General features: G+C 38.4%; 1 protein-coding gene across 1 annotated transcript in view; it reads right to left on the bottom strand.

Moving 5' to 3' along the window:
• The window catches only part of CTNNA3 (catenin alpha 3), a 1,824,697-nt gene that overhangs the window by 899,215 nt on the left and 898,061 nt on the right, over window positions 1-27,421 (bottom strand). The window contains exon 7 of the mRNA XM_028109632.2: window positions 11,491-11,571. Coding sequence (XP_027965433.1) covers window positions 11,491-11,571 — 81 coding nt within the window. The remainder of the gene's footprint in view (window positions 1-11,490; window positions 11,572-27,421) is intronic.

Genomic DNA, 27,421 nt, shown 5'->3' with positions numbered 1-27,421 from the left:
GCTTTGAGACATCAATTTTTCTATTTCCCACTGGGATCTCAAATAAAATAATATATTTCTCTACAATTGAAACCCAAAAGTGAAAGCTGTATGTGAAAACTATAAGACAGCACTGCCCCCACCACCACTAAATAAGAGAATAGAAAGAATGAAATTGTGAGGGAGGAGGAATGGAAAGAAAAGAAAATGCCTCAGAAAAAAATTGTCCTTAGGGAACTAGAAAAAAATTATACATGTGTATATTAATGCCATTGTAATTTTAAGTCAAATAGCAAAATGTGACTGTCACAACTCAATTGACTATTAGCAACTAAATCACCTAATAATTAATTCAACGTATACTTACTGTGTCAACTTAATGATACTTGTATCTTATGGACCATTAATATTTTTAAAGATTTGATTTATTTATTTGTGTGTGTGTGTGTGTGTGAGAGAGAGAGAGAGAGCACAAGCAGGGGAGGGAGGGGCAGAGGAAGAAGCAGACTCTCCACTGAGCAGGGAGCCTGATGTGGGACTCCATCCTAGGACCCTGGGATCATGACCTAAGCCAAAGGAAAATGCTTAACCTACTGAGCCACCCAGGTGCCCTGGATTGCTAATATTATTTCATTATGAGGATGATGAAGGGGAGGCATAAGGACATACATATTTTTTTCTAAGTGTGGCATTGATACTACCAAAATGGAGAAGAGATGCATATAGCAATTCAACAACTCAGCAACTAAAAAATCAGCCAAGTTTTTGTTTTGTTTGTGTTTTATCAGAAGCCTATTTAATTTGACATACCTCAAGTCCTTACTTCAGCATTTATAAAATAGGCATTTTTTTCTCAATATACACAAATAAAAATTTTAACCTGCCTTTAGTGAAATCAAATGTATGTTTCATTCTACATACTACAGTAGAAATGGAATATATTCAATTGCTTTAATTTTTTAAACAAAGAAATGAGGTTTAAAAATCTTCCTCCCTTACTAAGAATTGTAATAGGTATGCAGTTCTCAAATAAGTGATGGGGAAAGAGACTAAAGGAAGAAAAAATTTTAATAAAAAAAAAACTTGTAAAATAAATAGTAAGGAAGAAAAAAATCAGGATGGTAAAATCGTTTATTAGGCACTGGGAGTTCTGAGGGTGAAAAGGCCATTATCCCTGACCCCTCACATGGTGGTTACAATTTGGACTGGGTTGGGTGGACTTGGGTTCAAACCTTGGCTCTACCAGTTAGCTAAGTGATGTTCAGTAAATTGACTCACCTGAGAAACTGAGATAATAATACTATGGCATTATTTCTTGTTTCGGAAATAAAAATCAATCATGTAAAGACTAATGTAAGGAGTTTGTAGCAAGCTTTTCAAAGCATTACTAAGTGAAAGATGTTGTTATAACTATCATTTTAAGGATATAAACTCCAGTGGGAAGAAAAAATCCACTAAAAAAGAAAAACACATGCAGAATATGATCACTACTATAAAAGAACTACACATGTTATAAGTGCTCCAGAAAGAAAAAAAATAATAATTCCAGCTATTGATAATGGTAAAGGTTTTATGGGAGAAGTAGCATTTACATTAGTCTTGAAGTTCCTAAGGTTTGATTACTGGCGGAAGCAAGAGGAGTGGGAAAAGCACCAAGTTAAACAAGCCATATATACAAAGACACATGTGTTTTGGGGGTGGGAGGTAATGGAAAATTTGGTGAATAGTAAGTAGACTCTTTAGTCAGAGAACAGGTTAATGTGTGGTTTGGTGAGGAGGAGGAGCTAAGAGAGTGAAAGAGAAGGAACATTACAAATAATGTCAATTAAAGTCATGGCCAATTCACAGACAACCTGGAACGCCATGCCAAGGACTTTTGTCTTTTTTCTCTTTGGTAACAGGCAAGAAAGTCACAAAGCAATAAGGTTCATAGAAATAAACACTAAGTCACTTTCTAGGTCGTTTCATTTTATTGCCCCAAAATGTGTAATTTGTTTCCCCTCCCCTCCATAGGTCTGTCTAAACAATGTATCTCATAGAAATATCTCATAGAAATTCAATGATTCTCTGAACCAAAGCCAAAATGTTTCTGTGTTGCTGATGGACAAGCCATAGGTAAACAAGTAGATTAGATAAATGGGCAGGGAGATGTGTTCTGATTATTGTTTACTAAAAACAAACATGCAAACAAAAACAGATCTACAACAATATATGAACATTAAATATTCCAAAGAAAAATATTTTAAGGGTAGGGACTTTCTACTTCCTGTGTGCAAGAGTATATATGAGATGCTTAAAACAAACTGCTTGATAAACTTTGCAAGAATAAGAAGAGGTGGAGATGACTCATGTTGCTGTTTAACTACTTTTTATTATTGCAAAAGTATAAACATCAGGATGGAAAATGAAGTCCTAGGGAGGGCAATAAGGATACTGAAAACAAACCATAGCAACTACCTCATTGACATTGAAGACCACAGATGTCTCCAGAGACAAACTTCTAACAAACCCACATCATCCTGTACACACATATCACTTCTTGAGGTTCTGTTGGTCCTCTTAACCTGGGACAGGATTCATGACTATTCTTATCTATGGAATGGGGAAGAAATAGCATTCCGGTCACTTTGGAGCTTAAGCATTAAGAAGTTCTGGCAGCTTCCATCTCTCCTTTCCTGGAGCCCTGAACTATCATGCAAGAAATCCAGGCTACCCTGTGGGAGAAAGAAGTTGCATGAAGGGGTCCTAGGAGTTTAGACACCATATGGAGAGCGGGAAGAAGAAGAAGCACTGAGGCCTCAAATACCCAGCCCTGAACCCGCACACAGTCACCATTTGCCTGCCACTACATGGGATACCACAAGTCAAGAGTATGAATATGGCCCTGCTGACCCCCAACCAACCCATGGAATCACGAAACATAATAAAATGGTTGCTGTTTTTTGTAGTCCTTTGTTAAACAAAAATACTTAATCAAAGCAATGAATATGTTGACCTATAGAAACCATAGAGAATTTTCATACTTCTGGAACACAGCAGTTTTTTTACAAGCTGGAAATATCCCTTTACTATAAAGAAAAGTATTAGTAATCCCCCATGTTCTTTCTATATTTCACTGATGTTACTGAGGGGAAAACACATGTAGAATTACAGGATAAAATACAAGATGCCTGGTCAAAAATTTTTTTTTAATTTTTTATTGTTATGTTAATCACCATACATTACATCATTACTTTTTGATGTAGTGTTCCATGATTCATTGTTTGTGCATAACACCCAGTGCTCCACGCAGAATGTGCCCTCTTTAATACCCATCACCAGGCTAACCCATCCCCCCACCCCTCCCCTCAGAACCCTCAGTTTGTTTTTCAGAGTCCATCTTCTCTCATGGTTCATCTCCCCCTCCGAGTTACTCCACTTCATTCTTCCCCTCCTGCTATCTTCTTTTTTTTATTAACGTATATTGCATTATTTGTTTCAGAAGTACAGATCTGTGATTCAACAGTCTTGCACAATTCACAGCACTCACCATAGCACATACCCTCCCCAATGTCTATCACCCAGCCACCCCATCCCTCCCACCCCCCACCACTCCAGCAACCCTCAGTTTGTTTCCTGAGATTAAGAATTCCTCATATCAATGGATTTTGGGGCAGAGCAAGAAGGCAGAGGAGTAGGAGACCTGGATTTCCTCTGGTCTCAGGAATTCAGCTGAATAGGGATCAAACCATTCTGAACACCTACGAACTCAACAGGAGTTGAAGAAGAGAGTAGCAACAACTCTGAACAGAAAAGCGACCACTTTCTGGAAGGTAGGACGTGCAGATAAGTGAATCCGAGGTAATATTTGGGAGGATAGATGGCAGGGGAGGGGGCCTCTGTCGGCCCCTTCTGGCAAGTGATAGAGCAGCGGAGCACAAAATCAGAACTTTTAGAAGTCAGCTCCGCTGAGGGACGTCGCTCCAGTGGCTAAGCTGGGGGTGGAACCCACACGGGATAGTGTGGTCTCAGGACCCTTGGGGTCACAGAAAGACCGGGGGAGCCTGAGTATGGCAGAGCTCCCAGGTATCAGAGTGGGGAAGCCGGCTGGAGAGATGGAGCCAAGGCACGGGCTCTCAGCTCGGGGTGGCCATAAACTGTGATCTGCGGCCCAGTCGGGCCACTGCTCCTCCAGCAGGGACCCAACAAGTGGCAGAGCTGGGGAGACTCCCCTTCCACTCCCTGGAGGAGGAGCATGGGAGAGCACCACAGGGACCTGCTGGGTTTGGAGACTCCACACGGGGTCGGGTGCCAGAGATAGAAACACTTGGTCACAGGCCAGGTGAGCACGGAGTGCGGCCGGAGACAGGGGGGATGGGAGTGACTGCTTTTCTCTGGGGGTGCACTGAGGAGCAGTGACCCGAGTTCTCAGTTCCTCCGGCTGGAGATTGGGAGGCCACCATTTTCACTCTGGTCCTCCAAAGATGTACCGAGAGCTTGCAGGGAACAAAAGCTCCTGAGAGCCAACCCAAGCAGATTGCTTAGCACGGACAGACAAGGGCAGGGCAATTCCGCCTCCGGCAAAGACATTTGGGAGCCACGACAACAGGCCCCGCCCCAAGAAGATCAGCATGAACAGCCAGTAAGCCAAGACCAAGTTTACCGATCAAGGAGAATGGAAGAACTCCAGCGGAGGGGAATACTGCACATCGAATTCATGGCTTTTTTACCATGATTCATTAGTTTTTCAAAGTTAATTTTTTTAACTTTTTTTTTAATTTTTCTTTTTCACTTTTTCAACCAACATCTTATCAATCCCTTTTTTTAAAAAACATTTTTTACTTTTCATTTTTAGAGACATATTTTATCCCTTCATAGTAGTTACCCTTATTTTTGGCATATATATAAGTTGTTTTCTCTTTAAAATTTTGAGATACAGTTTCTTCTAACAGATCAAAATATACCCTAAATCACTAGTGTATGGCTTTGTTCTAGTCTCCTGCCTGATCACATTCTCTCCCTTTTTTTTCTTTTCTTTTTTTTTAACCTTCTTTCTTTTTTCAAACAACTTATCTTATCACTTCCTCTTATAAAATCTTTTATAATTTTCATCTTTACAATCATCTTCCATCCCTTCATTGTATCAACCCATATTTTGTACATATATAAGTCTTTCTTCCTTTAAAATTTTAGGAGGCACTTTCTTCTAACAGACCAAAATATGCCCAAAATCTACTCTGTGGCACTGATCTATGCACTAGCCTGATCATATTTTATCATAGTCTGATTTTTTTTGCTTTGTTCTGTTTTTGTTTGTTTTTATCTTTTTCTTTTTCTTTTTTTTTCCTCTTTCTTTTTTCTTTCTTTCCCTTTCTCTTCCCCTGGTTTCCGGTATTTTCTGATTTGTATAGAGTGTATTTGCTGGGGACGTTGTTAACCTGTTAGCATTTTGTTCTCTCATTCATCTAATCTCCTCTGGACAAAATGACAAGATGAAAAAAAACACCTCAGCAAAAAGAACAAGAGGTAGTTCCCTCTGCCAGGGATCTACTCAATAGGGACATTAGTACGATGTCAGACCTAGAGTTCAGAATCATGACTTTAAAGATAGTAGCTGGGCTTGAAAAAAGCATGGAAGTTATTAGAGAACCTTTCTGGAGAAATAAAAGAACGAAAATCTAACCAAGTTGAAATCAAAAAGGCTATTAATGAGGTGCAATCAAAAATGGGGGCACTAACTGCTAGGATAAATGAGGCAGAAGAGAGAATTAGCGATATAGAAGACCAAATGATGGAAAATGAAGAGGCTGAGAAAAAGTGAGATAAACAACTACAGGATCACAAGGGAAGAACTCGAGAGATAAGTGATATGATAAGAAGAAACAACATTAGAATAATCGGGATCCCAGAAGAAGAAGAAAGAGAAAGAGGGGCAAAAGGTATATTGGAGCAAATTAGAGCAGAGAACTTCCCTAATGTGGGGAGGGAAACAGGCATCAAAATCCAGGAGGCACAGAGAATCCCTCTCAAAATCAAGAAAAATAGGTCAACACCCCGACATCTAATAGTAAAACTTATGAGTCTCAGAGACAAAGGGAAAATCATGAAAGCAGCTCAGGAGAAGAGATATGTAACCTACAAATGTAGAAACATTACATTGGCAACAGACCTATCCACAGAGACTGGGTAGGCCAGAAAGGACTGGCATGATATCTTCAGAGCACTAACGAGCAAAATATGCAGCCAAGAATACTATATCCAGCTAGGCTGTCATTGAAAATAGAAGGAGAGATAAAAAGCTTCCAGGACAAACAAAAACTAAAGGAATTTGCAAACATGAAACCAGCCCTACAAGAAATATTGAAAGGGGTCCTCTAAGCAAAGAGAGAGCCTAAAAGCAGCATAGATCAGAAAGGAACACAGACAATATACAGTAACAGTCACTTTACAGGCAATACAATGGCACTAAATTCATATCTTTCAATAGTTACCCTGAATGTAAATGGGCTAAATGCCCCAATCAAAAGACATAGGCTATCAGATTGGATTAAAAAACAAGACCCATCGATATGCTGTCTGCAAGAGACTCATTTTAGACCCAAAACACCGCCAGATTGAAAGTGAGGGGGTGGAAAACCATTTACCATGCTAATGGACACTAAAAGAAAGCTGAGGTGGCAATCCTTATATCAGACAAATTAGATTTTTAAAAAAGACTATAATAAGAGATGAAGAAGGACACTATATCCTACTTAAAGGGTCTATCCAACAAGAAGATCTAACAATTGTAAATATCTCTGCCCCTAACATGGGAGCAGCCAATTATATAAGGCAATTAATAACAAAAGCAAAGAAACACATTGACAACAGTACAATGCTATTGGGGGACTTTAACACCCCCCTGACTGAAATGGACAGATCACCTAAGCAAAACATCAACAAGGAAATAAAGACTTTAAATGACACACTGGACCAAATGGACTTCACAGACATATTCAGAACATTCCCTCCCAAAGCAACGGAATACACATTCTTCTCTAGTGCCCATGGAACATTCTCCAGAATAGATCACATCCTAGGTCACAAATCAGGTCTCAACTGGTACCAAAAGATTGGGATTATTCCCTGCATATTTTCAGACCACAATGCTTTGAAACTAGAACTCAATCACAAGAGGAAAGTCGGAAAGAACTCAAATACATGGAGGCTAAAGAGCATCCTACTAAAGAATGAATGGGTCTACCAGATATTAAAGAAGAATTAAAAAAATTAATGGAAACCAAAGACAATGAAAACACAACTGTTCAAAATCTTTGGGATGCAGCAAAGGCAGTCCTAAGAGGAAAGTATATAGCAATACAAGCCTTTCTCAAGAAACAAAAAAGGTCTCAAATACACAACCTAACTCTACACCTAAAGGAGCTGGAGAAAAAACAGCAAATAAAGCCTAAATCCAGCAGGAGAAGAGAAATAGTAAAGATCAGAGCAGAAATCAATGAACTAGAAACCAAAAGAACAGTAGAACAGATCCACGAAACTAGGAGCTGGTTCTTTGAAAGAATTAACAAGATTGATAAACCCCTGGCCAGACTTCTCAAAAAGAAAAGAGAAATGACCCAAATCAACAAAATCATGAATGAAAGAGGAGAGATCACAACCAGCACCAAAGAAATACAAACAATTATAAGAACATATTATGAACAACTCTATGCCAGTATTAGACAACCAGGAAGAAATGGATGCATTCCTAGAGATGTGAAACATCTCACTAGAAATAGAAAACCCGAACAGACCTATAACCACTACAGAAATTGAAGCAGTCATCAAAAATCTCCTAACAAACAAAAGCCCAGGGCCAGAAGGCTTCCCAGGGGAATTCTACCAAACATTTCAAGAAGAATTAATACCTATTCTCCTGAAACTGTTCCAAAAAAGAGAAATGGAAGGAAAACGTCCAAACTCATTTTATGAGGCCACCATTACCTTGGTCCCCAAACCAGACAAAGACCCCATGAAAAAGGAGAATTACAGACCAATATCCTTGATGAACATGGATGCAAAAATTCTCACCAAAATACTAGCCAATAGGATCCAACAGTACATTAAAAGGATTATTCACCATGACCAAGTGGGATTTATCCCTGGGCTGCAAGGTTGGTTCACCTCTGCAAATCAATCAGCGTGATACAATACATTAACAAAAGAAAGAACAAGAATCATAGGATCCTCTCAATAGATGCAGAAAAAGCATTTGACAAAGTACAGCATCCTTTCTTGATCAAAACTCTTCAGAGTATAGGGATACAGCGTACATACCTCAATATCATAAAAGCCGTCTATGAAAAACCTACAGTAAATATCATTCTCAGTGGGGAAAAGCTTCCCCCTAAGGTCAGGAGTGTGGCAGGGATGTCCACTCTCACCACTGCTATTCAATATAGTATTAGAAGTCCTAGCCACAGCAATCAGACAACAAAAAGGAATCAAAGGCATCCAAATCGGCAAAGAGGAAGTCAAACTCTCACTCTTTGCAGATGATATGATACTTTATGTGGAAAACCCAAAGGACTCCACCCCAAAACTGCTAGAACTCATACAGGAATTCAGTAAAGTGCCAGGATATAAAATCAATGCACAGAAATCAGTGGCATTCCTATACTCCAACAACAAGACAGAAGAGAGAGAAATTAAGGAATCGATCCCATTTACAATTGCACCCAAAACCACAAGATACCTAGGAATAAATCTAACCAAAGAGGCAAAGGATCTGTACTCAGAAAACTATAAAATACTCATGAAGGAAATTGAGGAAGACACAAAGAAATGGAAAAACGTTCCATGCTCATGGATTGGAAGAACAAACATTGTGAAGATGTCAATGCTACCTAGAGCAATCTACACATTCAATGCAATCCCTATCAAAATACCATCCACTTTTTTCAAAGAAATGGAACAAATAATCCTAAAATTTGTATGGAACAAGAAGAGACCCCGAATAGCCAGAGGTAAAAAGAAAAGCAAAGCTGGCGGCATCACAATTCCGAACTTCCAGCTCTATTACAAAGCTGTCATCATCAAGACAGTATGGTACTGGCACAAAAACAGACACATAGATCAATGGAACAGAATAGAGAGCTCAGAAATGGACCCTCAACTCTATGGTCAACTCATCTTCAACAAAGCAGGAAAGAATGTCCAATGGAAAAAAGTCTCTTCAACCAATGGTGTTGAGAAAATTGGACAGCCACATGCAGAAGAATGAAACTGGACCATTTCCTTACACCACACACAAAAATAGACTCCAAATGGTTGAAAGAGCTCAATGTGAGACAGGAGTCCATCAACATCCTAAAGGAGAACACAGGCAGCAACCTCTTGGACCTCAGCCACAGCAACTTCTTCCTAGAAACACTGACAAAGGCAAGGGAAGCAAGGGCAAAAGTGAACTATTGGGATATCATCAAGATAAAAGCTTTTGCACAGCAAAAGAAACATTCAACAAAACCAAAAGACAACCGACAGAATGGGAGAAAGTATTTGCAAATGACAGGTCAGATAAAGGGCTAGTATCCAAAATCTTTAAAGAACTTATCAAACTCAACACCCAAAGGAACAAATGATCCAATCAAGAAATGGGCAGAAGACATGAACAGACATTTTTCCAAAGAAGACATCCAAATGGCCAACAGACACATGAAAAAGTGCTCAACATCGCTCGGCATCAGGGAAATCCAAATCAAAACCTCAATGAGATACCACCTCACACCAGTCAGAATGGCTAAAATTAACAAGTCAGGAAACGACAGATGTTGGCGGGGATGCGGAGAAAAGAGAACCCTCCTACACTGTTGGTGGGAATGCAAACTGGTGCAGCCACTCTGGAAAACTGTATGGAGGTTCCTCAAACAGTTGAAAATAGAGCTACCCTATGATCCAGCAATTGCACTACTGTTTACCCCAAAGATACAAATGTAGGGATCTGAAGGGGTATGTGCACCCCAATGTTTATAGCAGCAATGTCCACAATAGCCAAACTGTGGAAAGAGCCAAGATGTCCATTGACAGATAAATGGATAAAGAAGAAGTGGTATATACACACAATGGAATATTATGCAGCCATCAAAGGCAATGAGATCTTGCCATTTGCAATGACGAGGATGGAACTGGCATGTGTTATGCTGAGCGAAATAAGTCAGTCAGAGAAAGACATGTATCATATGACCTCACTGATATGAGGAATTCTTAATCTCAGGAAAGAAACTGAGGGTTGCTGGAGTGGTGAGGGGGTGGGAGGGAGGGGATGGCTGGGTGATAGACATTGGGGAGGGTATGTGCTATGGTTAGTGCTGTGAATTGTGCAAGACTGCTGAATCACAGATTTGTACCTCAGAAACAAATAATGCAATATATGTTAAGAAAAAAAGAAGAAGAAGAAGATAGCAGGAGAGGAAGAATGAAGGGGAGTAAATCGGTGTGGGAGACGAACCATGAGAGACGATGGACTCTGAAAAAGAAACTGAGGGTTCTAGAGGGGAGGGGGTGGGGGGATGGGTTAGCCTGTTGGTGGGTAATAAAGAGGCACGTTCTGCGTGGAGCACTGGGTGTTATGCACAAACAATGAATCATGGAACACTACATCAAAAACTAATGATGTAATGTATGGTGATTAACATAACAATAAAAAATTTAAAGAAAAATAAATAAAGAAATAATTTCTAAGATAAAAAAAAGAAAAGCTTATGGTTGAAAAGCTTTTGCTTCTCTTTGATGAGTTAATGGTGACCAAATTGAAGTTGTGCATGAAAAACAACTCTGGTTATTATATAGTGGAAAATAATGGTAAGCAAAGGTCTTTGAAAATAGCTAAGTCTTCATATTTCTGGGTGGAAAAATTTAACTTGTGGCATAATACTGGACTTCTAAATTATCTAATGAAATCTTTCCTAATCCTATGTTATGGATGACCTAAGTCTACAAAGTACCTTTAACTTAAAGAGCAACTAATTTTTGAAGCATTCTGAAAATAACTGAAAGAGCAAATTGGTACATTTCTGATTACTAGCTGTTTGCTATAAGCATACGGATGATAAACTAGTTTCTAATGTAACATTTAAATTCACCAAGAAGAATTAAATTCTTTTTCTTCCCGCTCTCCGTGTGGTGTCACTAGGGAGCAGGCACTGATAGGCGTTTCATTTAATCCTCACAGTCCAATTATGTATTATGAATTCCATTTTGTAGGTTCAGAGAGGCTCAAAAAGATTAAATTTGTCCCCGAGATCACACAGCTGATGAGGGCAGAGCCAGCATTTGAGTGTAATTCAGCCTGATACTAAGTCACATGCTCTTTCTTCTACTTTATGTTTGCCACGAAAATGGTTGGGGTATTTAAATATGGAAGGTACATATTTACTCTTGTTTTGTTTTCTAAATTAATTGAAGAAGGATAAAAAGAAGAAGGAAATATTCTAGCAGTGGTAAAAAGTTCATTTTGTATGGTGTTTCTGCCTCTATGCCTCTCTCTTCGCTCACCTGTCTGCGAAGGTCTCTTGTCTTCTTACACATGTTGTCTATAGCAATATTCAGGGTATTACTCCTTTCCTTTTTTCCACTCTGCAAAAGAGAAAAAAAAAATGGCATAAGCAATGGTATCAGATTACTTTTTATCACTTAGCAATTTGCTTTCTAAATTTCCTGAAAATAACAGCTTGAAAATTCAAGAATAGGCTTCAAAACTGCTATGATATTGCATATGATTCATGAGCACTTCACTTAAGACTAAGTAGAATGGTGATTAAAGCTCACATTATTTTCTTCATTAAGCTTCTGTAACATTTCTGATATGGGGCTGGGTTGCATTCAGTGTGGCAGTTGGCAGAGCATTCTCTCCAAGAAACTCTGATCTTCATTCTTAACAAGTCGACTCTTTAACCTCAAAGCACGCAATTAGTTTAAAAGCATTAGATGCCCAATTTGTCAACTTCTGTGGGAGTTTCTGAAGTCATTTTCATGGTGTATTGTGTAAGTTATGCAGAGCCATATTGGAGTTTTGCTAAACACCAAATAAAATATGCAGTGCAAATTCATACAATTTGCAAAAGTTGACCACAATTTTAGCTGACAATATTCCAAGAACAAATTGTTTCAAGCAGGAACTGGACGCTGTTTTTGGCTCTTTAAGATAATTTGTGCAACACCTTTTCATTTCTTTAAGCAGAACAGTTCTCTGTTATATCCTTAACCTAAATCTTTAGGCTATTAAGCACACAGAGAGTCACCTTCGTTGGTATTTTCTACATATTACTTTTGTGGGAGACAACTGAATTGAGTCTAATCATACTTTTTTCAGTGCTATCTTGTATAAAAAAGATTGAAAAAAATCATTATGTGATTCACCTCTAAGAAAATTGCTACCATTTAAATTAATAAACTGAAAAGGGCTCTTGAGAGGGGACCTTGAAAATCAGGAAGGTAAGTTTAAGCAGCTGATAACTGAGGGAGTTTACAGCACAGACTCCATGAAGAAGGAAATTGAGGTAAGGTACAGACCATTAGGCAGTGTGTCATACACTATGCCCGATGACTACATTCACACATAAATCCATACATGCAAGTGAAGAGACTTCTTTACAAGAAGTTCAAGACCATCTATATACTCTATCACAACCTCTGTTTAGTTCCATCTTCTGTCACATCTTCCAAGTACTATCCTCCCCAGTAACAATAGTCCTACACATGTCTATCTCTTCCCCCAAGTTCTTATATATAATGTACTCTTGACTTCAGCAAGTGTCTGCAAAACAGCTGCTGCTAAAATCCTACCTCTTCCTCAACGGTTTCCACAAAGAGTTCCCCCCACCAACTCTCCTCAAGACTAAACTCTCACCTTTCCTTGTTCCAAATAGCATTTTGAAAATTTCCCAGTATTTGTTTCTATGCAAGTTCATCACTCCTACGATACTGTTAGAATCTTGATATTGACAAGTATAGCTTTTTTTTTTTCTATTCCTGTAAGTAACTTGCAGAAGACTTACTGAATGGTGTTGACTAGTTCAAAAGTGAACAACTTAACTCAGAACAAACATAGTTTTATTAGGAGCCTTCCAAATGCCAGGAAGGTGTCATACTAGATTCTTGAGGAGATTTTAGCATTTACCCATCAAGGCACAACTAAAATCCTCTATTAGCTGAGGTCACTGGTACCCACCTAAACCTCAGTTATACCTAGATTTTCTCATCAGTGGTGTTACTAATATTTCAGATGGAAAAAAATCACCATCATTTGAGACCACCTTATACACTGCAAGATGTTTGGCATCCATGGGCCCCTGTCTACTAAATTCCAATAATATTGGCCGCATGCATTTCTAGATGCCTCCTAGGGGGAAACAATAGAGGACTACTAAGTCTTTTACTACTTTTTCTTTTTGAGGATGAGTGTGCAATGTGTACATGATGGAGACTGTATCTAGTGAAAGAACTGGAGATAAGAGGGAGGAAGAAATAGAGATAAATAAAATTCTAGATGTCAGAGTAATAAAAGCAATGGTGGCAATTAACCAGATGAAAGTTGTGGTTACCTAACAGCCCCTACCCAGCATTACCCATGCTAGCAGTAGAAAATTATGAAAAGTTAATGCAGAGCCATGGAAGGCAATGGCATAAGCAGATACGCAATGGGCTATAAGACAGATTCTAATTTTACCTAAAGAACCTAGCCCGTCTTCTCCAGTTTCATGCAGTGTAGCTCTTGGTTGTCTCTTTGAACTTCATGAAAGCAGAGATAGTAAAAGGGGTCAGGAGTGGGACAGAATGAAGAGATACCTCCCCCTCCCTGCCCCTCACACAAGATACCAGAAATAATACAGGAGATTCCTGTTGTGTTGACAATAAAAACTCACTAGCTTCTGTGATGAGATTCGTCAGAATAACTAGATGTCAACCTTCTCAGAACAAACGGCAGCGGCATACAAAACTTTAATAAAGGGTGACAGGAGGTGACAACCTGATGGGATTAAATAAGGACTATAAAGATGATTTCTTAATTTCTATCCAGAGCTTAGTCTTAGTTTAAAATGTTTCATTGGGTCAAAGACATTTTGTTCTCTAGGTAATAATAAATAGTTCCTATCACTACAGGAAGTATAAAATTTTCCCTTCTTCCTTCCCTCAGCCCCACCTTTCTTCTTTTCACCTCCAGCTTTTTACTGGGTCCTTGCTCTATTTATCCAGATTTATCTCACTCAGTCAAACCATTTTATGCCTCTTTATTCCTTTTGTATGGCATAAAAATAAATAAAGCAAGGAGAAATAGCCCCATCCTGCTTAAAAGCCCTCATTCCTTTTGTTTTCAAAGCCTTAACTCATCAAGCAATGAGCTAGGACTGAAGGTGCATTGTGTATGTTGAAGGAAGGCATGGAAAGGGCAGAATATTAAAACATAACCACAGATAACAGTCAGAGCCTGCCTCCATTCTAGGTGCTCAGAAGAGAGGATGCTTCTTAAAGGAAACTTGACAGGAGCCACCATGAAGTCAGCACAGCCCTAATGGAAAAGGTACCACTTACGGTGGAATACCAGGGGGAAAAAATGCTGAGAAAGCACAGCACAGATCAGCACTGTATAGGGAAAGCAATCACATTCCTCAACAGTAAATAAACTGTCAGGAAAGACTTTAGTGAAAAGAACAGTTCTGAATATAGATTTCATTCAATGAAATTTCATAAAAGTACTATTGCACCTTATAAATACTATTGCAATGTGATCCAGGCTTATAATCTTAACTATGAGTGCTTCCATCAATTCTGTCTTACCATTGCTCCCATGTCACACCACAGTTAATTGCACTCTCTCTGGTGGTTCCCTTGAAGCTGCCCACACATTTGGAAAAAGTCTCTCTATAAATAAATTTTCTTGAATTATCCTAATCTGAGTGTTCCATCTGTTTTCTGTTGGGACCCTGCTAGGGAAAACTGTCCACACTGTGTTGTCCAACATGATAGCCACGAGTCACATGTGGCTCTTTAAATTTAAATATAAATTAATTAAAAATAACATTAAAAATTCAATTCCTCAATTCCTTAAAGTGAGCAATAGCTGCATGTGTGTAGTGGTTACTATATTGTATAGCACAGATACAGAATATTTCCCTCATTGCAGAAAGATATATCAGATAGTACTGTTCTAAAACACATCTTAGTTTATTTAAATATATAATGAGTTCCTACTTCTTCACAAGTCACATTTTATTTGAGAATAAAATAGTCAGCAAGAAACAAACAAAAGAAGCCCAACCTTCAAGGTGTTTACTCTAGTAAAGAAATTTATGGTCTAGGGGCGCCTGGGTGGCTCAGTCCATTATGTGTCTGCCTTTGGCTCAGGTCATGATCTCAGGGTCCTGGGATCAAGCCCCTCCACCATCTCCCTGCTCAGCAGGGAGTCTGCTTCTCCCTCTCCCTTTTCCCCTCTGCCCTTCCCCACCCCCACCCCTGCTCGTGATTTCTATCCCCCCAAATAAATAAAATCTTTAAAAAAAAGCAACTTAAGGTCCAATTATGTTCCTTCTTTGTTCTAAATCCATTCAGCATATTCCCTTTGTTGATGGAATTAATAACAAATTCTTGATCATGGCATTCAAGGCCCCACATGATATACTCCCATAATTACCATCAATTATTAACGAGATACCTTAATGAGCCCTTTATTTTCTATGAAATACAATCACAACTCAGGAACTTTGTCCATGTGAAAAATCTCATTTTGTACTTTTGATCTCCTACTTTTCTGATTATGGACTTCTTTCAAGACTCAACTAAATCACTGAATTTTACATGAAACTTTGTTTTGAGCGTCTCAGCTGAAATTAATTATTCACTTCCACAATACTTTTTTATACTGTTTATACTTCTTTTACAACACTTTGTTCAATAAATAATCCAATCTATTCAATACATCTTTATTATCTACTAAATACCAGGCACCATACTAAGGACTGATGATACCTTAGACCTAATGCCTGCCTTTGAGACATACACATCGCATGTTAGAAACAGACATAAACACAGTATTTAACAGAGGTATCCAGGGTAACCCATGGATCAGTGGAAGCCAGCACTCCCATTAAGGATGAGGGAAAGATCCTTGAGAAGGTAACAGTTGAATTGAAAGACATGTAGGAGTCAGCCAGGCGAAGATGAAAGAGAAGACCACTCTAAGGGGACAGAGATAGATTGCACAAAGGCAAAAGTCTTTAAAGAGTATTTGGTAACTAGTATAAAAAGTGTGAGGGGAAGCCAGATCCTGGAGGTTGTTGCCACGTTAAGAAATGAGGCTGATCCTATAGACCACTGGGTATCACAGAAGTTAAGCCAGTGAGTAACACAGAATGACCACTATTCAAATACATCAATCTGGCTGGAGTCTGCACAATGTTTTTAAGGGTATTAAGAACAGAGACAGGCAGAGGAGTTAGACAGTTGCAGCAAGAGTGTACAGAAAGACAAAAGGTGTTAAAATTAATACACTGGCAGTCAGGATGAAGAAAATCAACAGATTTAAGGACTCTGACTGAGTATACTGGAGAGGATGATGACTGGCAGATGCTTGGGGTGGGTAAAGAAAAAAGGACGACGGAGGCTGGTGTGCATCCAACAGGGATGACTGGTTAGATAATGGTGTTAAACTGGTCATTTTAAAGGGAAAACCAGGTCAATACAAGGATGATGATATCAATTTTGGAATTGCTGAAGGGTTTGTGAAGAGCTCACTCATTAGTATTTGCCCTATGGTTAACTGCTTACCTGCAAGCATCTCTCTCAGTACACTGTATGATCCTTGAGGGAGAGAAATTTTACACACAATTTGTCCCTCATGGCATCTATTACAGTGCTTTGCACATAGTAGAAGCTCAAAAGTTATTTGTTGAATAAATAGAGAAAAGAAAGACTGGATAAAGGTAATATCTGGCAAATTCCATAACATCTCTGGGCCTTACTTTCCACACCCATAAAATGAAGATTTGCCCTGAATTGTTCCTTTATTCCTTTCTAACTTTAAAATTCTATGGAAGGGCCATGTTCTTTAAAAAGAATTATAGAATAATATATTACTTTTATTGTACAAGTTTTTGCATAAACAACTGTTAAAAATGTGCTGGGAACATATGCATAATATAAATCTGTAATGGTACAAATAAAAGGAGACATTTGAACTAGGAAGGTCATGACATTGACTTCAAAAAAACTATGAAGCTTCAAATACTAAGGGATAAGGTTTAAAGCAAATGAAAATTTATCTAATTCACAATCAAATGAAAATGTTATCAGTGCAGAGAGGAGCCCCTTATGGAATTTAAACATCAAGAAAAAATGTTTTTGTTGTTGTTTTGTTATTTATTTTTTATTTTTTAAATGTGTGTCATCATATTCAACCTTTTAAAATGACACATTTCCCTTTAAAAGGGAAATCCTCATTTCATGGTAAAAATGAAATACGATGCCCTTAAATTAGTTCTCCTCTGCAGAAATAGCTTTAAAAATATTTTATACTTAACACTTTGCAGAAGCACAGATTCTAGTCCACATTTTTCAGGCATGAAAAACATACAAACAGACAAGCATAAAAAAAATGAAATCTATTCTAAAATGCTGCTGTACTGAATGGAATGTCAGGAAAACATCCTGACAGGGTATACTAAAAAATATTTCTGAAACAAAGTCTGTGCTATAAAAATAAAACTAAAACAAACAAAAATTAACTTTGAGACTTGAAATGAGGTTTTTTAAAATAACTTTATCAAAGAAATAGGTTAAAGATTCCAAGTGTCTTGAACTTCTGTATTGTTGAGGAAGTAAGATGTTGCCCCAGGAAAATGCCTGCGGGGTGAGACTGAGAGTGAGAAGGAATCCAAATTGTCAAATATCTACCACAGCAAAGTACTTTACTTTTTTTTTTTTTTTAAAGATTTTACTTATTTATTTGACAAAGAGAGACACAGAAAGAGAGTGGGAGAGGGAGAAGCAGGCTTTCCGCTGAGTAGAGAGCCCGATGCGGGGCTCAATCCCAGGACCCTGGGATCACGATCCAAGCTGAAGGCAGACGCCTAAGGACTGAGCCACCCAGGCGCCCCAAAGTACTTTACATTTATTGTCTCAAATGCCATTCGCAATAATTGTTCACACATTTGCATATGAAGACACTAAGGTTCAGTAATACCCCAGGAGGAAATGCAGTAAGTGGTAGGATCAAATTGAGCTGAGTCTAATCTGAGGCTTTATCCACCATACTGTAACGACTTGAATGAGCTGGAAGTTAAACCCAAATTAATATTTTATGTAAATTATATAAATTTATTCTTGAAAATAATGAGCAGAATAACATAGAAGTTTGTGGAGATGGTTAAAACGGTGTTTGAATCTGTGCTCTATCATTTGACAGCTATGTGTCCTTAGCCAAATTACTTAACCTTTCCAATTCTTAGTTTCCTTACCTATAAAAATGGAGATAATAGAGCAATTATATTATAGGGTTATTATAAAGAATTAAAGATGAAGGATATGCAAGTTCTGGCAAATAAGAAGGGCTCAAGAAATGTTAGCAGTTATTATTTATACTCTGCCTCATCTTTTAAATTGTCAAGTCTTCTCTCTGTAATCTTAGTGTCTACCAGTGTTCAGCACTCAGCTGATGGCTGCAGATAAAATAAATAAATGGAAAAGTGGCTACTACACTTTATTGATAGTAAATAATGTTCAGTTTTATTAATAAAATTAGTATTTATATTTTAACAAAAGTAATTAATGTTCAACCTATTAGCTGTTAGGTATTCTATTCAATCGGTGTTTTTATTCACAGATTATTGTGTTACTCTCTAAGAGGGTACAACATAAATTTGGTATGAGGATGAAATCTAATCTGTGGATCAGAAACCGGGAGATCTGAAATAAACTCCTTGGGTGACCCTAACTAAACTGAATCACCTCTCTTGGCCTTAGTTTCTGCATCTGTAAACTGAGACCATTGCACTCGATGATCTCCAGAGTCTCCCGCCCACAGCTCTAAGAGCATGATGTGCTAGAGTTCTCTGTGGATGTACAGTCTAGTACGCGTCTAGTTAAGTACTGAGAACACGACATTTCCTCCAGTCTCATGTGTCCTCAAACCAGAGATGCTTATGTCAGACTGCAGGATTTCAACGGACACACACCAAACATGAAAGAAATATTTGTGGGTTTGCACTACAATAAAATTCAAATTGTTTTACTAGGGATGCTACTAACCAATCTTAAATCTCAGGGATGGATATAAACCATAGGCTTCTCTTTTAAAGATCTTGCCATGGAAAATCAGTCATACGTATGTCCAAGTGCAAATGCAAAGATCCATCCCCGCAACCAATACGTAACTTTGCAAGAGACTGAAGAGTCAGGAGAAACCTCAGACTTTATTTCCCGCTTGTTCTGGCTTTATCCACCTCAAGCTATTTACTTTTGGGATAACATGCCTCGATCCCTGCCTCCAATTTCCCCTCTCTTCCTGCTAGAGTTTCTGGTCCTTCATTCAAGCCCAGCAAACACTGGAATCGACACTGTTCTTAAATAGGGAGAAAGTGAAAAGACGGAGTTTATTAATTTCAGTGATTCAGCGTTAAACTAAACTTGCTGTGACCCCTATTCTAATGGGTTACAGATCTTCCCAGCTCCTAGGTCAGTGACTATTCCTATAAATCATGCTAGGATTATTGTTAAATGAAGGGAATATATTCAAAATTGAAGGTTTTACTTAGGTTCAGGGCAGGATCCAAAATACTGTGTACATTAATGGTTTCTAAATACTCATCTCAGGACTCATGAGGTAAAAATGCAATACAGATAATTGAGTTATTTAAACATAAGAGCTGTCTTTTAATATGAGAGTATTTCTATTTTTTATGTTAAAGTTTTTGTTATTTCTTTTATAAAATGATGGCTTTATTTAATGGTACAATATTATTTTATTTTTATAACATCTTTGACAGAACAAAGTAATAGAAAACCTGTCAGTTTCACAGGTTTTTTTCTGTGTGTGTGTGTGTGCGTGTGTGAGTGTGTGCATTCTTTGTTGTTTCTGTTTGCATAAAACATAGCTTTGGGGATTAATGGTTTAAAACAAAGAAATAAGAAGTCTGCCTAATCACAGTCAAAATTGACTATATCAGTCAGTTATGGTATTGGCATATAAACAGATTAAAATAATATATGTGCTTGGGCTGCTTGGGTAACTCAGTGAGTTAAACGTCTGCCTTCCGCTCAGGTCCCTGATCTCAGGGTTCTGGGATATGCTCCCTGCTCAGCAGGGAGCCTGCTTCTCCCTCTCCCTCTGCCCCTCTCCCCCCCACTCATTGTCTCTCTCTCTCTCTCTCTCTCTCTCACTCTCTCTCAAATAAAAAGAAAATCTTTATAAAAAATAAATAATATCTGTGCTTTTGAAACTGGACTTATTTTCTCAGCTTGTTCAGAACATTTTATATCAATAGCATTGCATTTAAAATAACATTTGTGTTAAATTGCCATTAAAAGTAGTGTAATAGTAGAATCAGATAGTCTTCAAATCTTAGTTCCAAGACTAATTAACAAAGTGACCACATGCCAGTTATGAAAGGTGGGCTTCAGCTTCCTCATCTATAGGATGAAGATGGCTATGCCCGCTTTAGGGATTGTGTGAATTAAATAAAATAATTAAATAAATAATAATTAAATTATTATTTATTTAATTAAATAAATTAAATAATTAAATAAAATAAATGTACAAAAAGCATGCAAGGCAGTCACTGCCTTATAACTGACATTTAATACATTTTCTTTATTATTAGCAATAAAAATACTTGTATGTAAGATTGCTGGGGGTCTAGAGCAGAAATTATTTTATTCAGTGCTAAATTTCCAGCAGTGTTTGACCATAATAGAAGTTCAGTATTTTTTATTTGAATAATTGTTTAAAAAATGATTGAACTGATAAGTGAATGAATGAACATACAAACCATGATATTGATCTATTTAAGGAGGATTTACTATGGTTATCAGAAAAATTCTAGAGATCATGTTACATAGTACTGAGTCCTTGAAAATCGTATAGATTTCAGAACAGTCAATGTAGACAAACTATAGATAGCTAGGCCCAAGTTCACAAGTCCTCTAATTTCAGTTAATGGTTAAGTTGTGCATCATGTCTTTACTGACATTTCATTTTCCAAAATCCCTTTACTGAGTCATTGTCAGAGGTTGTTAACATATTTCAGAAAGAGATCTAGCTCCTTCTAGAAATCTTTTTAATTTTGTGATGCTTGACCCAGCAGCCAGCTTCAGGAGCCTGCCTACCAATAAAGAAAACAGCCATGAATACTAATATAAGAATATCTGTGAGAAAGCAGAATATGGTATTTTATGCTGTCAATTACACCTTGACTTCTCATGGCAAAGATCTTTTTTTATCATATTAGAAGCCACTACCAGAGTCTAACAAGTAATGACATGGCATTATTACACATAGTCCAAACAAATTATTTTCCATCTTTTAAAAGGAACCACTGTTCTCTAGAAATTTTTCTGTCTCTACAATGCTTTGGGAGGTAGACTATTAGAACAACACTGATCTCATTAAAATTTTTCTTGTCATTTCTCTACTTTCTTAACTATAATTCTTATTCTTTTTTTATTTCCTGAGTCGGGTTTTCACAGTTTAATTATACCCCCTATGTCAAATTTCAGCCAACAGTGAGCTTTATAAGGTGTATTACAGAACATCTAACAGTTTTTCTATGGCCCATACTATGAAATATAGACCAGATAGATTTCCACTGTTCTGATTATGGTTTTCACTTTCACTATTAACTGCCTTGCAGACAGGTTTCTTTTCAACACTATAAAATAAAAATACAACAGATTTATTCTTAATGTTTTAAAATAAACACTTTCTATCATTGTTATCTTCAGTTAGCACTTTCAAGATTCATAATTCAAAGAGTCTCAGATTCTGTGGCATGGAGAAAAGTTAAATACAGATAGGTTACACTTTAACAACAGGGGATGGATGCTAAGAGAAATACAGTCAGAGAAAGACAAATACCATGTTATTTCACTCATATGTGAAATCTAAGAAACAAAACAGATGAACATAGGGAAAAGAAAAGAAAAGAGAGGGAGGCAAAGCATAAAATAGACTCATAATTATAGAGAACAAACTGAGGGTGGCTGGAGGGGAGTTTGGTGGGGGGCTGGGGTAACTGGGCATTAAGGAGGGCACTTGTGATGAGCACTGGTTGTTATATGTAAGTGATGAATCACTAAATTCTACTCCTGAAACTAATATTACACTATATGTTAACTAACCATAACTTAAATAAAAACTTAAAACATTAAAAAAAAGAGATAGGTTGCACCTTAAAGAAACTTGGCATATGAAAAAAATTTCCTTCAAAATACATTAGCAGGTAAAAATTTTCTTAAAAATTAAAATTTATTTGCAAATAAAGCAAGTTTTCTTAGCCTATTTAAAATATTTTTTGTTATAAAACTTGATTTGTGCATACATCTTTAACAGAAAAAAATATCGTAAACAGGATCTAACTTACAAGAAGTCAAAATAAATCTTGATCTGTATGGTGTAACTTGAGAAGAACCAATGACTCCTACTTGAAAATATTACCTTCCTCCCCATACTCCCACTTCCAGACCCTATCCAATATATGAAATTTTCCATTTCTCTTTTTATTTAAAATATTTAGCTTTAATTAAAGCACCAAGATGCACATAAGGGACGTTCACACTGATGTGCCAGACCAAGATAATGATTTTCAAAAGAAATAATTAAAAGCTAAGTTATATGACTCTGAAACCTCAAATCTATAACGAAGATACAAAGGCCGAAATGTGTGGAGACTGGGTAAGATTTTATGGAAAGAATTTATATGAACAAAGCTAATCTAGGATCCCCATCCTCCTTCCTACATCCTTGATAAGAGGATGTTAAAAGACACTTCAGTGGGACCATTTAGAAATACGTTAACGAGTCCCTAGCAACTGAGATTCAATGGGCAAGTGTAAACTCTATCTGGAGAAATCTACCTGTAGAGAAGTGGCTGGCTAGTTGCTGGTGAATAAATAGAAGAGGTGACTGAATTCCAATGTCTGAACATTCGTCATGTTCCAGATATAAGCCTCATGCAAAAGATAACTGGTCTGGGGTCATCTTGGATTTTGCCCAAGATCATTGCCTAGATTAGTAAATAAAGAGGAGTTACAAAAACTTCTAGATTTTGAGGATAAGCTATCAGCTGTGGGAGAAGCTACCACTCATATATCAAGGGAATTTCAGGTAAAGTCTGGACCTCCAAGGAACTCATGAAATCGCCTGTGCCTGGTTTTTCCATATGCCCCTCCAGATCCACTCACCACCCCATGTCACCATACTACCCTCTGTTCCTACAGTCCAGATTTCATACAAATGCTCCCTTGTTCCCTGCTCTTAAGTGGTTTGGACATTTAGAGGCGTAAGACAGTGGGAGGAGGGTAAGGTCAAGGTATTTGTTCTCCTATTGCTACCGTGAGGGGTTGCTATTAAGTTGATTAAGTTCCTCTTTTGAAGACCACAGCTCTTGTCAGGCAGCCTTCTTCATAAAGCAGACACCCTCTCAGGGTTCAGGACCACTCCCTCACTTGTTCCTTCAGGCCTGGATACGGGTGGGCTCCCGGCAGTTGCTATGATCCATCCCTTGTTGATTCCCCAAACCTTGTCCACACCTATGTAAATAAGCCTTTTAATACATATTCCTCAATTTACCAACTTGGTATGCCATGTTTTCTCTTGCTGGGACCCTAAATGACACAGCAAGTCTAGGGGAAAAGTCAGCTTTCAATACCCAGAGAGCCAGCAATAACTTTCCTATTCCCCTTTCCTCTCCTGTTTCCCCTTGCATCATGCCAGAAAAGGGAGAAAAAAATAAAAAGCCAATAACTTCTCTTTCCCAGTTACTGATTTCCTACCTGCAATTGGCCCAAATTGTGGGAAATTTGGGCCCAACTTAAATCAAGATACACGAGTTTTGACAACTACATTTTAACTACTAATTAGAAGAAAAGAAGTGACACAAAAGACCTAAGATACCAGAACAAATTTGAGATTTCTTGATTTTTCATCCAGCGTTAGGGGAAGAACTTACCCCACTGTACAAAATTAAAGGGATAGTGGGACTACACCAAATTTAAAAGTTTTTACACAGCAAAGGAAACCATCAACAAAATAAAAAGGCAACCTACTGAATGGGAGAAAATATTTGCAAATGATATATCCAATAAGGAGTTGATACCCAAAATATATAAAGAACTTACACAACTCAAATATCACAAATAATCAAAACTAAAAATGAGCAGAGGACCTGAATAGATTTTTTTTTTCCAAAGAAGACACATAAATGTCAAACAGGCATATAAAAAGATGCTCAACATCACTAATCATCAGGGAGGTGCAAATCAAAATCACAATAAGATATCACTTCACACGAGTCAGAATGGCTAGAACCAAAAAGACAAGAAATAACGAGTGTTGGCAAGGATGTGTAGAAAAAAGAAACCCTCATTCATTGTTGGTGGGAATGTAAATTGGCATAGACACTGTGGAAAACAGTATGGAGGGTTGTCAAAAAATTAAAAATAGAAATACCATATGAGGGCGCCTGGGTGGCTCAGTCATTAAGCATCTGCCTTCGGCTCAGGTCATGATCCCAGGGTCCTGGGATCGAGTCCCACATGAGGCTCCCTGCTCAGTGGGAAACCTGCTTCTCCCTCTCCCACCCCCTCTGCTTGTGTTACTGCTCTCGCTGTGTCTTTCTCTATCAAATAGATAAATAAAATCTTTAAAAAAAAATACCATATGATCCAGTAATTCCACTATTGGATATTTGCCCAAAGAAAATGAAAACACTGGAGGGGGGCGGAGCAAGATGGCGGAGGAGTAGGAGACCTGGATTCAGTCTGGTCTCAGGAATTCAGCTTAATAGGGATCAAACCGTTCTGAACACCTACAAACTAAACAGGAGATCGAAGATAAAAATAGTAACAACACTCTGAACAGAAAAGCGACCACTTTCTGGAAGGTAGGACGTGTGGAGAAGTGAATCCGAGGCGATATTCGGGAGGATAGACGGCGGGGGAGGGGGCCTCTGTTGGCCGCTTCTGGCAAGTGATAGAGCCACGGAGCACAAAATCAGAACTTTTAGAAGGCGGCTCCGCTGAGGGACATCACTCCAGTGGCTAAGCAAGGGGTGGAACCCTCGTGGGACAGTGTGGTCTCAGGACCCTGGGGGTCACAGAAAGACCGGGGGTGCCTGAGTGCGGCAGAGCTCCCAGGTATCAGATAGGGGAAGCCGGCTGCAGAGACAGAGCCGAGGCGCGGGCTCTCAGCTCGGGGTTGCCATAAACTGTGATCCGCGGCCCAGTTGGGCCACTGCTCCTCCAGCAGGGACCCAACAAGCAACAGATCCAGGGAGACTCCCCTTCCTCCCCCGGGAGGAGTGGTGCAGGAGCGCACCGCAGGGATCCGAAGGGTTTGGAGACTCCACACGGGGTCGGGTGCCAGAGATAGAAACGCTCGGTCACAGGCCAGGTGAGCACGGAGTACGGCTGGAGACCAGGGAGTCAGGAGTGACTGCTTTTCTCTGGGGGCACACTGAGGAGCCGGGCTCCGAGTTCTCAGCTCCTCCAGGTGGAGATTGGGAGGCCACCATTTTCACCCTTGTCCTCCAAAGCTGTACCGAGAGCTTGCAGGGAACAAAAGCTCCTGAGAGCAAACCCAAGCAGATTGCTTAGCCCAGACACACAAGGGCAGGGCAATTCCACCTCTGGCAAAGACATTTGCGAACCATGACAACAGGCCCCTCCCCCGGAAGATCAGCATGAACAGCCAGCAAGCCAAGACCAAGTTTACCGATCAAGAAGAATGGGAGAACTCCAGCACTAGGGGAATACTGCACATAGAATTCATGGCATTTTTACAATAATTCATTAGTTTTACAAAGTTAATTTTTTTAACTGTTTTTTTTTTGAATCTTTCTTTTTCCCTCTTTCAACCAACATCTTATCAATCCCTTTTTTAAAAAAATATTTTTTATTTTTCATTTTTAGAGTCATATTTTTACCCCTTCATAGTAGTTACCCTTATTTTTGGTGTATATATATATAAGTTGTTCTCTCTTTAAAATTTTGAGATACAGTTTCTTCTAACAGATCAAAATATCCATCCCTTCATTGTATCAACCCTTATTTTGTACAGATATAAGTCTTTCTTCCTTTGAAATTTTAGCAGGCACTTACTTCTAACAGACCAAATTACTCCCAAAATCTAGTGTGTGGCACTGATCTATGCACTAGCCTGATCATATTTGATCATATTCTGTTTTTTTGTTTTGTTTTGTTCTGTTTTTGTTTGTTTTTATCTTTTCCTTTTTCCTTTTTTTTTTTTCTCTTCTTTCTTTCCCTTTCTTTTCCCCTGGTTTCAGGTCTATTCTGATTTGTATAGAGTATATTTGCTGGAGACGTTGTTAACCTGTTAGCATTCTGTTCTCTCATTCATCTGTTTTCCTCTGGACAAAATGACCAGACAAAAAAATCACCTCACCAAAAAGAACAAAAGCTAGTACCGTCTGCCAGGGACCTACTCAATACTGACATTAGTACGATGTCGGACCCAGAGCTCAGAATCATGACTTTAAATATACTAGCTGGGCTTGAAAAAAGCGTGGAAGTTATTAGAGAAACCCTTTCTGAAGAAATAAAAGAACGAAAATCTAACCAAGTCGAAATCAAAAAGGCTATTAATGAGGTGCAATAAAAAATGGGGGCACTAACTGCTAGGATAAATGAGGCAGAAGAAAGAATCAGCGATATAGAAGACCAAATGATGGAAAATAAAGAGGCTGAGAAAAAGAGAGATAAACAATTACAGGATCACGAGGGCAGAATTCAAGAGATAAGCGATATGATAAAACGAAACAACATTAAAATAATTGGGATCCCAGAAGAAGAAGAAAGAGAGAGAGGGGCAGAAGGTATATTGGAGCAAATTAGAGCAGAGAACTTCACTAATGTGGGAAGGAAACAGGTATCAAAATCCAGGAGGCACAGAGAACCCCTCTCATAATCAATAAATATAGGTCAACAACCCGACATCTAATAGTAAAACTTACGCATCTCAGAGACAAAGAGAAAATCCTGAAAGCAGCTCAGGAGAAGAGATATGTAACCTACAATGGTAGAAACATTAGACTGGCAACAGACCTATCCACAGAAACCTGGCAGGCCAGAAAGGACTGGCATGCTATCTTCAGAGCACTAAAGGAGAAAAATATGCAGCCAAGAATACTATATCCAGCTAGGCTGTCATTGAAAATAGAAGGAGAGATAAAAAGCTTCCAGGACAAACAAAAATTAAAGG

The sequence above is a fragment of the Eumetopias jubatus genome, unplaced genomic scaffold, assembly GCF_037043125.1.
Source record: "Eumetopias jubatus isolate StellerSeaLion01/CBP00866 unplaced genomic scaffold, mEumJub1_p1.0 scaffold_17, whole genome shotgun sequence".
NCBI classification, from domain to species: domain Eukaryota; kingdom Metazoa; phylum Chordata; class Mammalia; order Carnivora; family Otariidae; genus Eumetopias; species Eumetopias jubatus.
Note: the sequence above shows the minus strand (reverse complement) of the source record. Positions and strands in the feature narration are given on the sequence as shown.